The sequence below is a fragment of the Erinaceus europaeus genome, chromosome 12 (genome assembly GCF_950295315.1).
Source record: "Erinaceus europaeus chromosome 12, mEriEur2.1, whole genome shotgun sequence".
NCBI lineage: Eukaryota > Metazoa > Chordata > Mammalia > Eulipotyphla > Erinaceidae > Erinaceus > Erinaceus europaeus.
Genome location: NC_080173.1, coordinates 32490016 through 32508433, shown reverse-complemented (window position 1 = coordinate 32508433; position 18418 = coordinate 32490016). Strand labels below are relative to the sequence as shown.

General features: G+C 46.8%; 1 protein-coding gene across 5 annotated transcripts in view; it reads left to right on the top strand.

Annotated features, from left to right (window-relative positions):
- Nucleotides 1-12131, top strand: part of FLNB (filamin B) — a 196956-nt gene extending 184825 nt beyond the window's left edge. For all 5 annotated transcript variants that reach the window (XM_060203030.1, XM_007521188.3, XM_007521190.3 and 2 more), the window contains 5 exons: nucleotides 236-368; nucleotides 3211-3387; nucleotides 8398-8616; nucleotides 9954-10157; nucleotides 11515-12131. In XM_060203030.1, coding sequence (XP_060059013.1) covers nucleotides 236-368; nucleotides 3211-3387; nucleotides 8398-8616; nucleotides 9954-10157; nucleotides 11515-11702 — 921 coding nt within the window. In that variant the 3' untranslated portion in view covers nucleotides 11703-12131. The remainder of the gene's footprint in view (nucleotides 1-235; nucleotides 369-3210; nucleotides 3388-8397; nucleotides 8617-9953; nucleotides 10158-11514) is intronic.
- Nucleotides 12132-18418: the final 6287 nt, after the last annotated feature.

The window sequence follows — 18418 nt, the reverse complement described above, 5'->3', positions numbered from 1 at the left end:
AAACAGCTCCTCCCACCTGAGCCAAAATAGCCCAGGCACAAGACTACAGATGTGTCTGTGCTTTCTTGTATCTGAGGAAACAGTGCAGAACTAACCACTGCTCTCTAGGGTCATATATTGTGTGGGAAAACATCTTGGTCCTGTTTGCATGAGAACTGTTTTCTGGTCAGGTCAGTGTGTGCTGCCCTATGGGAATTCTGAGGGCCTTAACCTGTCTAATGTGTTAAATTCTCAGGAGTCGGGATTAAAAGTTAACCAGCCAGCCTCCTTTGCTATAAGGTTGAATGGGGCAAAAGGCAAGATTGATGCAAAGGTGCACAGTCCTTCTGGAGCTGTGGAGGAATGCCACGTGTCGGAACTGGAGCCAGGTGAGCAGGAGACCAGATGTGCAGGGGTGTGTTACATGCACCCCAAGTAAGGACTGACCAGCATCAGCAAGGCCAGTGAGCCTTGGCTATTGTCTGCTAATGTAGAGCATGGAACTGGGTGATGGCACACCAGGTTATCATAGTCAAGGACCTGGGTACAAGCCCCTGTTCTCCATCTGCAGGGGGGAAGCTTCACAAGTGGTGAAGTTACACTACAGGTGTCTCTTTCTCTCTCTCCCTCCTTTCTCAATTTCTCTCTGTCCTATCAAATAAAAGAAAAAGGGGGGAAATGCTACCAGGAACAGTGAATCATGCAGGCACTAAACCTCAGCAATAACCCTGGTGGCAATTAAAAATAAATAATCTTAAACACTTGCTAGGGATTGAGAAATACTTTCAAAGATGGTTTAATTTATTTAATTTATTAAATTTATTAAATTGCCTTTAATTTATTTTATAAATGTTGCTTCCCCCCTATGTTTTTCAGACTTCTTGCATGTCATTCATTATGATTTTTTTTACATTTAAACAAAATTTACTGATCTTTCTTAGATTGCTGACTTTCTGATGTGAATTACACTTTGACCTCACTTTACTCTGAAAGGTCCATTGATGTTCATCTATATATCAGTTAGTCAAATTATTTATCTACTTATTTATTTATCTTTAGATTGAGGCCACAACACCAAAACATCGTTCAGTGTGGTTGGGCCCAGGCATATGGCAAAGTAGTGCACAAATGAGAAATTTCATTATTCCTGTAAATTTATTTATTAAAGATTTCTCTTTTAAAGGGAGAGGGTTATTACTTTGGTACATGTAATGCTAGGAGTAGAACTCAGAATTTCAATGTTTGAAAGAGTCCAACCCATTATCTACTGTGCCCCCTCCTGGGTCACCCCAGATCAGGTCTTGCTTTAAATCCGTCATACATAAAATGTGTTGGACCATCTGAAAGAATGGCTAACTAATGTTCCTAGCGTGGCCCATTTAGAAAAGAGAATAGATTAGCATCATTATCAATGAAAAACTGTGACAGTTGGTGACCAGTTGACCATGGAAATTGAGAAAGGTTACCTGTAGTTTGATGGTGGTATAGAAAAGTATGGTGAACTTAACAAAACTAGGAAGTTAGTCAGAATATGGGCAAGGGTTTATCAAAATCTTCTAAAGTTTACTACTTTTTTAAATATTTATTTCCTTTTTGTTGGTTTTTTTTTTTTTTTAACTGTTGTAGTTATTATTGATGTCGTCATTGTTGAATAGGACAGAGAGAAGTGGAGAGAGGACGAGGAGACAGGAGGAGAGAAAGATAGACACCTGCAGACCTGCTTTACTTGTTGTGAAGCAACTCCCCTGCAGGTGGGGAGCCGGGGGCTCGAACCGGGATCCTCACACCAGTCCTTGAGCTTTGCGCCACGTGTGCTTAACCCACTGTGCTACCACCTGACTCCCTGAAGTTTACTCTTTTATTTGGGGTAAAACATTCCCAAAATAGCCAAGTGGGTATATTTAATAGATATCCACAGCACTGCAGTCTGGTCAAGAAGTGAGGTCTGATATCTTCAGTTCCAGTCAGTAATTGAAGCCCTGGGTATATGGGGAATGGGAGGGTCTGAGGTCACCAGTGTAACACAGTTAGGATGCTGTTAGTTGCAAATTATAGAGCCCCCAGTTCAATCCAACTCACACAATAAAAGGTCCATTACACACACAACAGGGGCTCACTAGCTCATGTAATTGGAAGGTTCAGGATCTAAGGCAGGCTTCAATAACAGTTAACTCAGCCATTCAGCTGTATCCTCTGGGGCCCCAAAGATCTCTGCTCTTTGTTCCGCTTTATAGGCCTTATAAGATTGCCCTTCACTATAGTGGCAAGATGGCTGCATCTGCTGTACCAGCACCACACATCCCATGTTCACACCACACCAGCCAAGAGAGAGCCCTACTCCACAAGATTCTTTCCCATAAACTGAAGGTGTTTCTTTCCCACAAGACTCCAGCAAGCTTCCTTTCTGTCTCATGAAACACCAGATTCTCATGCTCTTTCAGAGTCCCTTCTTGTGACTAAACAGCATGCATTAAGTGAGTTCAGCTTGAGGAAAGAGAGGTTTCCTAACTTAACTAGCTGCATGGGTACCCAGTTGGAGATGAATGAGGGGAGCACAGTGTTGCAGAACATGGGGTGAGAAGCTCCATGTAAAAGAACCAGAGGGGAAAAGAGGATTTGGGTGAAACTTTGGGGAAGGAATATTCAGAGGGAAAGTCAGAGGGAGAGCCAGCAAGGTCTGACAGCAGAAGTAGGTGGAGGCCTGTCTGTGTCTCAGGTGGGGACATTTCAAGAATGAAGGCATGATGAGTAAATAGTCCCTTGTATATTTGGTTCAGATTATTTTGCCAATTACTGCACACAAATACAAGAAAAAACCTGGCCATTGCCTGTGGGACAGGTGCTAGCTGTGTCTTAGTGTAAGAACATTTATGCCAGGTAAAACCATTTTTTCCCCTTCAGGTGGCCAAAAGAGAACTTTCTGGAGAAGTGATTTTTTTTCCCCCTCCACAAAGGAAGTGTTCTTCTGATTCCAGGGGAGTGAGGTGGAAGGAAAGAGGATGAAATGTGGAATTTGAGTTATGATGCATTTCCTGAGGGCTGACTCAGAATGAACAGACAGCCTGTCTGATTTTGATGTCAACCATTCTGTGGGCCAGGTTCCCAGTAGAACGTTGTCTTGGTAGTAATTTGACATTAGCCACCACAGACTGGCCTCTGGGCCTTGGTTCTCACCTGGCTCAGGTGTATCTCCCTTTACCCAATTATATTCCGCCTTTTGCTTTCTTCTAGACAAGTATGCTGTTCGATTCATCCCACATGAAAACGGTGTCCACACTATTGATGTCAAGTTCAACGGGAGCCATGTGGTGGGCAGCCCCTTCAAAGTGCGTGTAGGAGAGCCTGGGCAGGCAGGGAACCCCGCCCTGGTGTCTGCCTACGGCTCAGGGCTTGAAGGAGGAACCACAGGTAAGGCACCCTCTGTACCTTTCCACCTTTCCTGCTTGACTGAGCCAGTTCTGAGGGCAGAGCTGAAGGGAGTTTTATCTGCCTTCTCCAGCACATACGTTGCTAACTTTTTTTTTTCCCTTGCTATCCGGGGAGATAAAATCCATCAATTCTGATGATCATGTTTCACTTGTTTTCACCAAGTTCCTGGACTCCTGGGACAAGTGCTTGAGTGTGAGGGTATATGGCCTAGCTCCATTCACTTTGTGGGTTCCTCAGCCTGAATGGAATTCACTATGCTTGTAATGGGGCTCATGAGTGGCCCTGCCCATCTGTTCCCTCACTGTTTCCTGAGCTCCCAGAGTCACGAGTCTGACTTGTCATAGCCCCTCTCTTCCATTCTCAGATACTAATGGTGGGAGGAAAATGTCTGAAACAAAGCATGGGGAGTTTCTGGTGCTCCGTACAGCTTACTATGAATCTTGGGCACAGATGGGACATGTTCATTTGTGTCTAAGAAGGATATGAAGTGAAGCTCGTCTCTTTGTTCCTCCTTCCTTCTGTGCCTCCCTCCACACAGCCCAGGAGAAAACAGCTAACAGTCAGGATCTCTCTGTCTCTGTTCTCATCATTTCTTAGCTAGTTGGCTGTATAGAAAGAGAGGAGTGGATTTACTTTTCTCTTGCAGAGGTAGTCTCAGTGTGCACATTGCTGCGCAACATATTCTTGCTGGATATTTATATTTATCTTATGAGTCAGTTGCTATTATGAGTTTGGTGCTATTTCCTGGCCCAAAGATGTTTATGTCTAGATGTACAGACCCACTACCTCTCAGCAGCTTTAATGGAAGGGTATTTACGGGGGCATTGGGGTACTATAGTTACAGAGAGTGCCAGTGTGGAGAGCTTGTCCACTTGGGTTCTCCACAGCGGTGCTCCCACTCAGGCACTACAAGGCTTACGCTCTCTCCCAAGTGCATGAACTCTCAGCTCTACCATTCTGCTGTGGGTTTCCCTGGCACACAGTTGATTTGGGGTGTTACTTTAGGCCCTCATAGATAGGCCACCCAGTCTTGATTTCTTGAGCTCCTTCTGTGTGCCCCCCTCCCCTTTAGCAATTCCCAACTTCCCTGTGAACAAGGGACTAAGTGGCCACTTGACACCTGGCATCCAGTCTTGGGAAGCAAGTGTCTTAAAATGAGGGCCCTCCGTACCTGAGAGCAGGAGCAGCTGACGGCTGGCTTGCACCTGAGGGTTGGTGCGTGTCACTGATCCTTCAGAAGCTCACATTGTAAAAGCCACACTGGCTTTGCACTCAGGACGGTGTCCATTTCCCAAGCATAGAAGGCGAGGCTCATAGGCCATTTCCTTCCCAAGCTTAAACAGCTAAAATAGCATAGCAACACAACTTCAGAGCCTCTGCTGACTTCTGTTGCCTCCCTAGGTGGATGGACTCTCCAGAGGCCTACTCTGTGGGGTGACCTAGATCAACATCCCAGGCATTTGGCCCCTGGCAAGCCACCCATCAAAGATACCCCAGATGGGGTCCTCCCTCCCAGCCCTGAGAGCCATAGCAAGCCTAGTTCAGCCCCAGAGCAGCCCCCAGGGTCTCCTGTGACTGCCAGCTGCTGCCTTCCTCCTCATGGATTACACCTGCTATGTCTGAAACCTCCTCCTGGCTGCCACCCAGCTTCGTGGGGGCTCGGGTTGTAGACAGTACTTTCCAAGCTTTGGGTGCTGCTGGGAGAAGGAGCTGGCCTTGTGGGTGGGGGTTGGGGGGGCGGTTCCTGGCCAGCAGGCAGCAGTACAGAGGACACCTGTTTCAAACCCTGTGTCAGTATTGCTCTTTTCAGGAAGAAGGCATCTTGCTTTCCTCACCCTCTCTGCTCCCAAAGCCCCTCTCTAGCTCAAAGGGTTTCAGAGTGTGCAGGATACAGATGTTCCTATGCTCGGCTACTGAGGCATCTGACTCCCTGGCAACTCAGGACAGAAGTGTTTTTGTTTGTTTGTTTTTAAATTATCTTTATTTCTTTACTGAGTAGAAACAGCCAGAAATTGAGAGGGAGAGAGACACCTGTAGCACTGCTTTAATGCTTATAAATCTTCCCCTTGCAGGTGGGGACTGGAGGTTTGAACCTGGGTCCTTGTACATTGTAACATGTGCACTCAACCAGGTGCACCACCTCCTGAACAGAGGTGTTTTTATGGGGAGCATACAGTATCTCTTGGTTCAAGTCTGAAATGGTCCCTTCTGTAGGGAAATGTGGACAATTTGGGGTGGGACTCTGGACTGCAAGGGGCTTAGGAGGTTGGAGATTTGACCAAGGTGTCACACATTGCTGGGGGCAGTGGTGAGAGGGAAGCTTGGCTGTGAGTTATCTTTTCTATTTACTCTGGGGCCAGGATCTCAGCTCCAAGTTTGACAGCTCTCCCAGTGGTGTGGCTAGGGGCATATGGTTTTACCTCACTGGACCACCAGTTCCTGTTCTGTACAGTGGGAACAATAAGGGAGCCCAGAGGCCTAGTGGAAACACACTCAGAGCAAACATGACAGTGTGCAAGAACCCAGGTTCAGCCCCTGGTTCATACCTGCAGGGGGGAAGGTTCATAAGTGGTTCATAAGTGATCTGGTCAAATACAGATCTATCTCCTTCTCTCTTCCTCCTCTTCCACCAATTTCTCTCTGTCTGTAAATTCTCTCTGTGAGGCAGTGGCGTACCTGGTTAAGTACACATATTACAGTGTGCAAGGACCCAGGTTCAAGCCCCTGGTCCCCACCTGCAGGAGGAAAGCTTCAGGAGTGGTGAAGCAGAGCTGCAGGTTTCTCTCTGTCTCTCTCCCTGTATCTCCCCCCTTCAAATTTCTCAGTCTGTAATAATAAAATTTACAAAACTTAAAAATGAATAAATAAATTAAATATATTTTAAAAAATAAGGAAGTTTATTTTGGCTCCCGCTAGTCCTGCAATTCCTTATCTCACATGCCCTATTCTTGGGCCCTTAGAGTGGCCTAAACATCAACTCCTTGATGCTTCTCAGAAATGGAGTCACTTGTAGTAAAAAATGGGATGAAAAAAAGGTTTGTTTATTTTTGCTGACAGGGTTACTGCTGGGAATCCATCCTGGTGCCAGTCTACTGCCTCCAGTAGATTTGTCTATTTATTTTGCCACCAGGATTATCACCAAGATTATCACCTGCAACATGAACCCACCACTTCTGTCTGCCATATTTTTTTCTCTTCTTTTAAATAGAGAGAGAGAAATTGAAAGGGAAGGGGTATAGAGAGGGAGAAAGAAGTAGAAACACCTGCAGCATTGTGTCACCACTCATAGGCCTTCTCCTCTGTAACTGGAGACTGGAGGCTTGAACCCAGGTCCTTGTACATGGTCACATTTGAGCTCTGTTGTGTGCACTATCGCCTGCCCATCCTTCTCTTTTTAAGACTTTAAGGGACTGAGAGTAGAGGCCCCACAGCACCACACCACCACTCAAGCTTGAGCATTACTCGAGCTTCCCCTGTGAAGGTGCTCCCAGGTGGTGCTGGGGCGGCAGGGGAGGGGTGGGGGTAGGCTCAAACCCAGGTCCGCACTTATGGAGAAGTATGTGCTCTCCCCAGTGAGCCACCTCCCAGTCCCCAAAGGTTTCTTTCCACCACAATCAGGTCTTTTCACTCTCACTTTAGAAATGTTTCTCCTTATTGTGGCTTTCCAGCAGCTTCCTGAAAATTCTGTCTGGCTCCCTCACCCCCACAGCCCACCTCTGCTCCATGAGGGGTTTCTGGACTGAAATAGTGAGGGGCCTGGGACAGAAGCCCCAAGAGCTTCCAGAAACAGCTGGGTCATGTTTCGGGGTTGCACAATAGCAGCTCCTTTGTTTTATTGATAACCAGAACAGTAATTCTTTCTTTTGCCTAGGAGCTATAAATAAACCCAAATAGTTCCCAGCTGGGGCGGCATCCACTGGAACGCTCTAGAGAAAGCACAACCCTACAGTGGGGTTCTATGCCAGGAACATCCCATAGTGGGCACCCTTGCAAGTGAGTGCCTGCTGTCTGGGCAATGGAGACCCTCACTGGCCACCTCATCCACTAGCTGGGCTGGAAAGGAACCAGAGGGTATGGGGGGGGGGGGTCTTGCAGGCACTGGGCTCAGGCAGGACTGCTACCTGACCTGGATCAGCTTCCCTTCTGCCACAAGACGTCTGTGCAGGAGGCCCTGCTGGGGAGGGAAGACAATGTCTTAGAGCCACAGGGCATCTGAGGCAACCACATTGCCCATCCAGTGACCAGAGCTGCAGTGCCTTCCTCCCCCACCCCCCAACACACACACGTTTTCAGAGCCTACCTTTTGCTCTCCAACACTGACCATCTGAGTCTCGGTTTCACTTGCCAAACAGGATTCACTGGAAAGAAGAAATGCTAAGCACAGAGCTTTGTGTGCTGCCAAGGTGTGCAGGTAGCAGGGTCTTCTTGTCTCTGGTGTTTGTAACAAAGTACGGGAACTGGCAGGCCCTAAGGCTGTTGAGTCTTCAATAGAAGATGAAAGGAGGAGACAGTGGAACCCTGTAACTGCTTCACACACCCCCACTCCAAGAGAAAGGGAAGGTCAGAGGTGCCCATAACAGAGGGGTGCTGGCAGCTGAACCAGGGTTCCAAGCTTGTTTTTAATAGGGAATTGAACCTGGGACTCTTTTTATATAACCATTATGCTATCTCCCCCAACCCTGAAGCTCACAGTGACTCAGGTCTCTTGCCCTCAACTGTAGCTCATATCTAGTTGGTTCATACTGGTGGACAAGATATCATAAAGTAGACACCTACCTCAGCCTCAGAGAAAAGCTTCCACCTCAGAGGACTGATTTTCTCTGTGGTTAGGGGCTCAGAGCTAGTACCTTGGTTGCCATGCCACCAAGGTGATCCCTCTCCCTTCTGTGAGAGTGTATATGTGCTCTATACACACACACACAGACACACACACACCATCATACTCCCTTCACCTCTCCAAACTTTCAGCATATTTTCTCTTCCTCCTAGGTATCCAGTCTGAATTTTTCATCAACACCACCCGAGCAGGGCCAGGGACATTATCTGTCACCATCGAAGGTCCATCCAAAGTGAAGATGGATTGCCAGGAGACCCCTGAGGGGTACAAAGTCATGTACACCCCCATGGCTCCTGGAAACTACTTGATCGGGGTCAAATATGGTGGACCCAGCCACATTGTGGGCAGCCCTTTCAAGGCCAAGGTGACAGGTAATGACCACACACCTCTGAGGGTTACCTTTGAGCAAAGGCTGGACATGTCTGATTGTCGCAGAGTCTGTTGACTGCATTTTGAATCTTAAATGTAAAAAGATGGTAAGTCAGGTCAAAAGGGATGGGCAGTACATGTTTGGAATCTATAAGAATGTGGAAGTTGAGAGAGTTATTTTTCTGTATCCAGTAGCAGAAGAAAAAAAAAAGTTTACATATTTGAAATCTTAGCATATCTGTTTACATAAGGGTTGGAAAATCCCCTAATTTTGAAGCTTCACTTTTAAGTCAATCAAAAGGTTTTATTCAATTTATTTTTTTTAAAAAAAGTGTCATAAACAAATATATCACCATGTGTGAAAATCTGAGTTCAAGCTCTCACTCCCCTCCTGCAGGGAGGATGCTTCACAAGTAGTGAACCAGGTCTGCAGGTGGTCTGTCTTTCTCGTTCCCTCTCTATCTACCCTTCCCTCTCAATTTCTCTCTGTCCTATCAAATAAAAATAAAATAAAATAAATACAATAGAAAGAAAGAAATGTTCCTTTAGAGCACTGGGAAAAATACAAAGCTACCTCACAGCCTGCCTTCCAAGGTAAAATTCATGGCAAAGCCCTGCTACATATCTCTTTCTGCTTGGCTTGGCTGTTGTGGAAGTAGGAGACAGAAAACTGAGACAGGAAAACCACTCTCAGGACAGGGGAGACAGCATAATGCTTATACAAAAGACTTTTCATGCCTAAGGCTCCAAAGTGTCCCACAGGTTCAGTGTCCAGTACCACCATAAGCCAAAGCTGTGCAGAGCTCTGGGGGAGAGAGAGAGAAGGAGAGGAGGGACAAGGAAAGAAAAGTAGGGACGGGAAGAAAGGGAGAAAGATCAGGGATAAAAATTACTCACAGGAGTCGGGCGGTAGCACGTGGTGCAAAGACAGGCATAAGGATCCCAGTTCAAGCTCCTGGCTCCCCACCTGCAGGGGAGTCGCTTCACAAGCAGTGAAGCAGGTCTGCACATGTCTTATCTTTTTCTCCCCCTTTCTGTCCTCCCCTCCTCTCTCCATTTCTCTCTGTCCTATCCAACAACGACAACATCAATAACAACAATAATAACTACAACAACAAAACAACAAGGGCAACAAAAGGGAATAAATAAATATTTTTAAAATTATTTAAAAAACAAATAATAACAACAACAGAAGAAGAAGACATTATGGAGTGAAGTGGGGACATGGTAGTATCACACTGGATATTATGGGAGAAAGGCAAGGAGTAGATGTGGTGGCTTGGTGCACTCACCTCCTTGATCTGGCTATTCACCCCATCTCCTCCCTTCTGTGTCTTAGGTCAGCGTCTGGTTAGCCCTGGTTTGGCCAACGAGACCTCCTCCATTTTAGTGGAGTCAGTGACCAGATCCTCAACAGAAACCTGCTACAGTGCCATCCCCAAGGCCTCCTCCGATGCCAGCAAGGTGACCTCCAAGGGTGCAGGGCTGTCCAAGGCCTTTATGGGCCAGAAGAGCTCCTTCCTGGTGGACTGCAGCAAAGCTGGTAGGTGGCCAATTCAGACAGGGAGGGAACCCTCTGTCCACTGTGGTCTGCAGAGCCCACTACCCATGAAAACTAGCTGTTTGGAAGTAAATGTGTCCATTTTCCTCCTGTGCAGAGTATTTTAAACTCATTGCCCTTTCTTGTGCTTCTTGATTCTTTGAAATGGTCTCAAGGTAGACAGGAAAGGTGGTGTTATCCTCATTACAGATGGGTGAAATGTATGAGCTCCCCCCCACCCCACCCCACTTCCCTGCCACTCATTGCTTGAATGGCAACGTGACCAATGGATGCTAGTTGCTAGGGTTGTGACACTTGCCACATCCAAGCTCCTGAATTCCATCCTTCCTCCCTCCCTCTCTAAAACTCAGTTGCCATTTGATTTTGTGAAGGTCACTAGATCTTTCCCTTTCTTTCTCTCTCTCCCTCTCTGTCTCTTTCTCTCTCTCTCTGTCTCACTTGATTAGACAATGAAAATTGAGAAGGAAGGGGGAAAGAGAAAGAGAGACGCCTACAAACCTGTTTCACTGCTCATGAAGCTTCCTCTTGCAGGTGGGGACCAGGGGCTTGCCCCAGGTCCTTGCATGTGGTAACATGTTTGCTCAACTAGGTGTACCACTGCCCAGTTACTCTATGTCTCTTTCTAAAAGTCATTGTCCTCTTCTCTAAGGCAGGAATGATAGCAGTACCTTCTGGTGTGTCTTATGAAGATGAATGAAAGGGAGTTGGGTGGTAGCACAGCGGGTTAAGCGCACTTGGTGAGAAACACTAGGACCAGTGTAAGGATCCTGTTCTAGCCCCCAGCTCCCCACCTGCAGGGGAGTCTTTTTACAAGTGGTGAAGCAGGTCTGCAGGTGTCTTTCTCTCCCCTTCTCTGTCTTCCCCTCCCCTCTCCATTTCTCTCTGTCCCTTCCAATGACAACAACAATAATAACTACAACAATAAAACAATGGCAACAAAAGGGAATAAATAAATAATTTTTTAAAAAGTGATGAGGATGAATGAGAGCAAAATAGCCAGCACTGTCATAGCCCTGACAGTAGTCTGTGCTGCACATGCAGTTCCTCTGAACCCACAGCAAGCTTGAGAGGGGCAGGAGCTGATGTCAGCCCCTAGGGCAGAGAGCAGTGATATCCTGTGTCCCAGATTACCTAGTGGTAGAGCAAGGATTTGAACCCTGCCACCAGGCTGAGTGCTGCTCATACTTACTGTGCCGTCTTACCTCTCAGGTGATAAGTGGCATGTAACATCTCATGAGGCAGGGACTCGTGTCTTCACCTTTGGCTCCCTGTGTCCTTCTCTGCCTTTGCTTCTGTGATGTGTGTTCCATCAGCATAACCACCTCCCCTTGCTCCTCAGGTTCCAACATGCTTCTGATTGGGGTGCATGGACCCACCACACCCTGTGAGGAGGTCTCCATGAAGCATGTGGGCAACCAGCAGTACAACGTCACCTACGTCGTCAAGGAGAGGGGGGACTACGTCCTGGCTGTGAAGTGGGGTGAGGAGCACATCCCCGGCAGCCCCTTCCACGTCACAGTGCCTTAAACACAGTTCCCATCAGCCCCCCTCACCCGGGAGGAGCTCTCTGGTGGTTGCTTGCGTTGCTTGTTGTAACTTGTTTTTGTACAAAGTCCTCCATCTACTTGTGGATCTGAAACCCCATCCTGAAAACATTGCCATTCTCACTTCCCTCAAAATGATGTCCTAGACTTGATTCTCTAGGGACGAGGTGGGGGACTCTCAAGAAACTCAAACTCTTTGAATGGGCTGAGAAGATTCCGTGCACACCCAGTTCATTGGACCCCTCGCAGCCTGGCTCAGCTCTCTGCTGACAGACCAAGAGTATGGCCAAATTTGACTTTAAAAAATGAAATTGGCTATCAGATTTGTGGAAATAAATAAAATACAACTAAAACAAGATGGGGGGGCCTGGGAGAAAGAGGAGATTGTCATTTAAAAAATGACTTAAAACCAGCATTGTCTCACTCGGTGTCCATGTTTCAGAGGAAAGGGGACTTGGTGGATGACACCACTGTGTTAACACTACTCCCTTATGTCCGCGGCCTTGTCCAGCTCTCAAGAGTGTGTACTGGCCTGGGTGGCTCCCCAGTGCCTCTCCCTACATTCTGCTTGATCACTTCCTTTTAGAGCCAGAACCTGGTGTGTGTGTGTGGGGGGGGGGGGCGGGGGGGAAGTCCAGTGGTTATGCAATTGACTTTCATGCCTGAGGTCCTGAGGGTCCCAGGTTCAATCCTTGGCACCACTGCAAACCAGAGCTAAGCATCACACTGGTGAAACAAATAGAGAAATAAGATAAAGTCAGAAAGTATGACCATCTCAGCAGCCACGTTGTCTATGTTGGTCAAGCTCTTTCCAGCTGCTGGTCTGAGAGAACCCTGAACTGACAGGTAGGACCAAAGAGTCCTTTGTTTAGCCAACACACATCCTTGTTTGCCCCACACACTCCAGCCGCCTGTCAGTGTTACTCCAGGTGGGTCTATGAGGGAGAGCTGTCACTCAACAGAACTCCATGTCCACCCTAGTCAGCCTTGGGGGTTGGAGGGGATGGGTGCACTTTTTATTTTTCTGGAAAATCCTTTTTTTTTTTTTTGTTAAGAATGAAATCCCTCCTGTCTTTGATCTGAATGCTGGGGTGCTGTGGCAGAAAGCGTGTCTGATAGGGGCTATGTGTTTAACCTTGTCCACATGGTCTCTGAGGCTGTTTGGGAAGCCTAATACAGGTGCAGAATCCCAAAAGTGGGGTGCAGGGCACTGTGCAAGGCTTCCTGCCAGTCTGAGCTGGCTTTGGGATAGTCAGTATCTAAGAACCCTTCTGGACTGAGGGTCCTTATGTGTGGAGTACTCTCAAGCAAGCAGGTTCTTGGGGTACAGCAATGGGGATGGGGTGGATATTGCAGACACCTGCCCTCTGGAAGCTGAAATGGCCAGAGCCCTATATGGAAGGCCCGCTGGTCTTGTGAACTGGGATGGGGAAATGAAACTGGAATCAAATGCCAACTGTAAATTGTATCTTATAACTTATTAAATAAAATGTTTGCTTCTGGACGCTTCCCTGTGTGTGTTTTCTGGGTGATGGTGGTGGTGGTTCTGAACAGCTGGTCTAGAGTCCCTGACAGATGTGGGATTATCAGGGGGTGGGCCAAAGCCTGGCAGCCCAGACCTGAGAGTCGAGGTGCAGGCTTGCCCTAGTTAAGACTTGAAATATGGGAAAGCCACCTGGGTGGAGATTTCTTTTTATTATTGCCACTAGGGTTATTGTTAGGGTTCAGTGCTGACATGATGAATTTGTTGCTCCCAGAAGTTATTCCTCTCCCTCTCCCTCTCCCTCTCTCTCTCTCTCTCTCTCTCTCTAATAAGACAGAGAGAAATTGAGAGAGAAGGGAGACATAGGGAGAAAGACACCTGCAGCACTGCTTCAGTACTTCCCCCGTGCAGGTGGGGACTAAGGGACAGAATACACGTCTGAGTGCCTAGTAATGTCTGTATTCAAGCAGTGCACCACCACCTGGCCTGAGGCTGTAGTTTTAAAAGAGAGCTTGGCTGGCTGGCATCTGCTCAAGACGTAGCATTTGTAAGTGACAAACAGGGACAGCACTGGCTCCCACCCCTGCCCCCCATTGCCTATGTTGCCTCCCAAGGTGTCTGCTCTGCCCAAACTCAGCTTCCTGCCACACAAGGCCATTGGGGCTGACCGCTTGTGCCCCCTGGAGATCTGCCTACCACTCCCCAGCCTGTCACATCTCTGTGCAATCTGTGCCTCTCAGTCAATGTCCGGGCCAGGGGCAGCTCTTATCTGCTCCTAACCCCATTACCATGGGAACCCTCACTGTTGATGCAGAACACCTTGAAAACTGAAACCTGACCCAGGCCTCCAGGTGCTGCTTTTGCTTCCTCTCCCTGGCTGACTTTGCTCCAGGCTGCCTGGAGCAGCCACTGGAGTTTAAGTAGAGAGGCTCCATCTGGATGCCCACCACCCCATCCCCCACCCTTTTTGAGCCTGATGCCATCTACCCTTGAAGCCTCAGCAAAGCTACAGGGAAGAAGCTTTCAGTTAATGTGTCTGTGTTTGCAGCCATACCTGTACACACCAGCACCCTTGACCACATAAAGTGAATCAGGGCATGTGGGGACTTAATTTCCCTTGAGACTGGCACGACCTTAAGATTTAGCAATAGAGGCTGGAGAGATAGCATAGGGTATGCAAAAGGCTTTCATGCCCGAATCTCTGAAGTTGCGAGTTTAATCCCTATTGCCACAATAAGTCAGAGCTGAGCAGTGGTCTGATCTCTCTCATGAAAATAATATATACAAAATAATAATAATAATAAAGAAAATAATATATACATATATCAGAATAAAGACTGAGGGCCCTGATCAAAACTTCCCAAAACATAACTTGAGCTGTTTGGTTTTTTTCTCCTTGTGAAAGGAAATCAACTCCACGAATGAGTGAAATGTCATCAGGGCTGGAGGCAAGACTGGATTTGATTTCCCCCCCTCCAGTTTTGTCCCAAGAGTGCTACCCCAACAACGCTAGTGGGAGGCATCTCTCAAAAGAGTCCTTTCTTCTTTGTGTAAACGCTTTTGTCTGGGACCCTCAACCCACAGGAGACCAGCTCATGTGCAAAGAATTCTGGGAGGCCTACCCTACACCCAATTATTGCTTCCTTACCAGGCAGGCAGTGGGGATTTGACCAGCCTGCCTTGTGACTCACAGTCAAGGCAGCCTCCTAGATCAGACTTGAGCATTTATCTCTCCAGGACACAGCTGGAAGAGGAAAGTCTGGGAGGCTTTGTTGCCCACTTTCCTCTTGCGGAGACCTCAGTCACCCCCCCCCCGCCCCCAGGCACCAAGAAGCCTCTCCCTGTGGACCTGGGCACTGTTAGGCAGAGCTGGTGCTGCACCCTGGTGGGTGATCTCAGCAGGAAAGGAAACCTCTGTGAGGGCCCCATGGCCTGGAAATGCCAGCTTCAAGCGGCTGCACTAGTAGTCCCAGAATAATTGTGTGTGAACTACCCTCAGAGAACAGAGTCAGATGCTGCAGGTTCAAATCTGGATTGCAACCCCAACTCTGCTGTTCCCCAGCTCAGTCACCTCAGGCAGTTACCCTCTCAGTGCCTCAGTGCCCTCATCCCTAAAACAAGAAGTTCATGGGCAACTTCCATTCTAGGATCAACCTCCAGAGAGACCCCCCACTAGGTCTGAGAGATAGCAGGTAAAGTGCATGCTTTGCCATGTATCAGGGCCTGGGTTCAGGGAATACCATGGCACTGAGGGAAGCTCCATGGATGGTGGAGTGGTACTGTGATATCTCATTTGTCTGTCTCGCTCTCTTCCTCACCTCTCTGAAATAAAGAATTGTGATCCGGGAGGCGGTGCAGTGGCTAAAGCACTGGACTCAAGCATGAGGTCTTAAGTTCAGTCCCCGGCAGCACATGTGCAAGAGTGATGTCTGGTTCTTTCTCTCCTATCTTTCTCATTAATAAAATCTTTAAAAAAAAAAAAAAGAAAGAAAAGAAAGAAAGAAAGAATAAGAAGTTTGACCCTAAAGAGATGGGACAGTTAAGTGTTGGGGAGATTCAGCCATCCAGAGTGGCAGAAACTTCTCATTGTCAGATGAGTCATCTCCTCCCCACCCCTACCCCCACCCCATGTGTGATTTCACTACTCCTGGGTCTATTTTTTAATTCAGATAGAGATACAGACAGAGAGGGAGAGGCACCACAGTCCCAGATCTGCCTCTAGTGATGTAGCACCTCACATGGTACTTATCGTGTCTTATCCAGTGAGCTAGCTCTCTTGCTCTGGCTGGGTTTCAATGAAATAATAAATTCAAAGTAAGAAATGGGTCATGCTAAGTAACACTGCTGTTTTGTTGGCTTATGGTGGTACTGGGGATTGAACCTGGGACCTCAGAGTCTCAGGCATGAAAGTGTTTAAGGTATCACTATTATGCTATCTCCCCAGTCCTTAACACTTATTAAAAAAAAAAAGACTATGTTTTTAAAATTTTTTTATATTTATTTATTTTCCCTTTTGTTGCCCTTATTACTGTTGTTATTGATGTCGTTGTAGTTATTACTGTTATTGATGTCATCGTTGTTGGATAGGACAGAGAGAAATGGAGAGAGGCGGGGAAGACAGAGGGGGAGAGACAGACAGACACCTGCAGACCTGCTTCACCGCCTGTGAAATGACTCCCCTGCAGGTGGAGAGCCAGGGGCTCGAACCTGGATCCTTACACTGGTCCTAGTGTTTCTCGCCAAGTTTGCTTAACCCACTGAGCTACCACCTGACTCCAAAAAAAACTATGTTTTAAAGAAAAATATAACTGAAAAGATGTCAGTCACCCAAATATCCCCACTTTTTACAAAGGAGTTTTCCAGAGCCCAGAGAGGCTAAGTGACTTGGTTTATTGTAGGTAAGAGGCCAGAGCTGTGTTAAAACCCTGGAAGCCAAGCTTTAATAGAAAATAGGGGCATGTGGTCCGGGAGGTGGCGCAATGATAAGGCTTTGGACTCTCAAGCATGAGGTCCTGAGTTCCATTCCCAGCAGCACATGTGCCAGAGTGATATCTGGTTCTTTCTTTCTCCTCCTATCTTTCTCATTAATAAAATAAATAAAATCTTTAAAAAAAAAAAAAAGGAAGAAAGAAAGTAGGAGCATGACAGCGGTGGGCGCTGCCAGACACATGGAACAGAACCAGGGCTCTCACAGGCTGGCGCTGGGCCATTAGGAAAGGGCACATTGTATTAAATGGAGGAAGGAGGCTCTCTTCAATAAATGGTGCTGGGAAAACTGGGTTATAACATGCAGAAGAATGAAACTGAACCACCTTATCTCACCAGAAACAAAAATCAACTCCAAATGGATCAAGGATCTGGATGTTAGATCAGAAACTATCAAATACTTAGAGGAAAACATTGGTGGAACACTTTCCCACCTAAGCCTCAAGGACATCTTTGATGAGACAAACCCAGTTGCAAGGAAGACTAAAGCAGAAACAAACCAATGGGACTACATCAAATTGAAAAGCTTCTGCACAGCCAAAGAAACTATCACACAAACAAAGAGACCCCTTTCCGAATGGGAGAAGATCTTCACATGCCATACATCAGACAAGAGACTAATCACCAAAATATACAAAGAGCTCAGCAAACTTAGCACCAAAAAAGCAAATGACCCCATCCAAAAATGGGCAGAGGATATGAACAAAACATTTACTTCAGAGGAGATCCAAAAGGCTAACAAACATGAAAAACTGCTCCAGGTCGCTGATTGTCAGAGAAATGCAAATAAAGACAACAATGAGATACCACCTCACTCCTGTGAAAATGGCATACATCAAAAAGGACAGCAGCAACAAATGCTGGAGAGGCTGTGAGGACAGAGGAACCCTTCTGCACTGCTGGTGGAAATGTAAACTGGTCCAGCCTCTCCGGAGAGCAGTCTGGAGAACTCTCACAAGGCTAGACATAGACCTTCCATATGACCCAGTAATTCCTCTCTTGGGGATATGCCCTAAGGATTCCATAATGCCCAACCAAAAAGATATGTGTACACCTATGTTCATAGAAGCACAATTCATAATAGCTAAAACCTGGAAGCAACCCAGGTGCCCAACAACAGATGAGTGGCTGAGAAATCTGTGGTATATATACACAATGGAATACTATGCAGCTATTAAGAACAATGAACCCACCTTCTCTGACCCATCTTGGATGGAGCTAGAAGGAATTACGTTAAGTGAGCTAAGTCAGAAAGATAAAGATGAGTATGGGATGATCCCACTCATCAACAGAAGTTGAGAAAGAAGAACAAAAAGGGAAACTAAAAGCAGAATTTGACTAAATATAGAGTAGGGCACCAAAGTAAAAACCCTGTGGTGAGGGGAGGGTGGATATTTGGCTTCCCGGGGCAGCGGGTAGGTGGGATGGGACACAGTCTTCTGGTAGTGGGAATGGTGTTTATGCACACTCCTATTAAATTGTAGTCATATAAATCACTATTTAATTAATATGAGAGGGGAAAATTGATTGTATGTCTCAAACTTTTTAAAACAGACTGGGTCTTTTTCATACATAGGCTGAGTCTTTGATATGTTGACTCTCTCAAAAGCCTAGACCAGGGAGAACAGAAGCAAACGGTGGCACAGCTATATACAAGATGTTTGGTACTATACAACAAACCCTAACAAAGGGACTTTTCAAAGTGAACCCAATTACCAAATAATGTGATG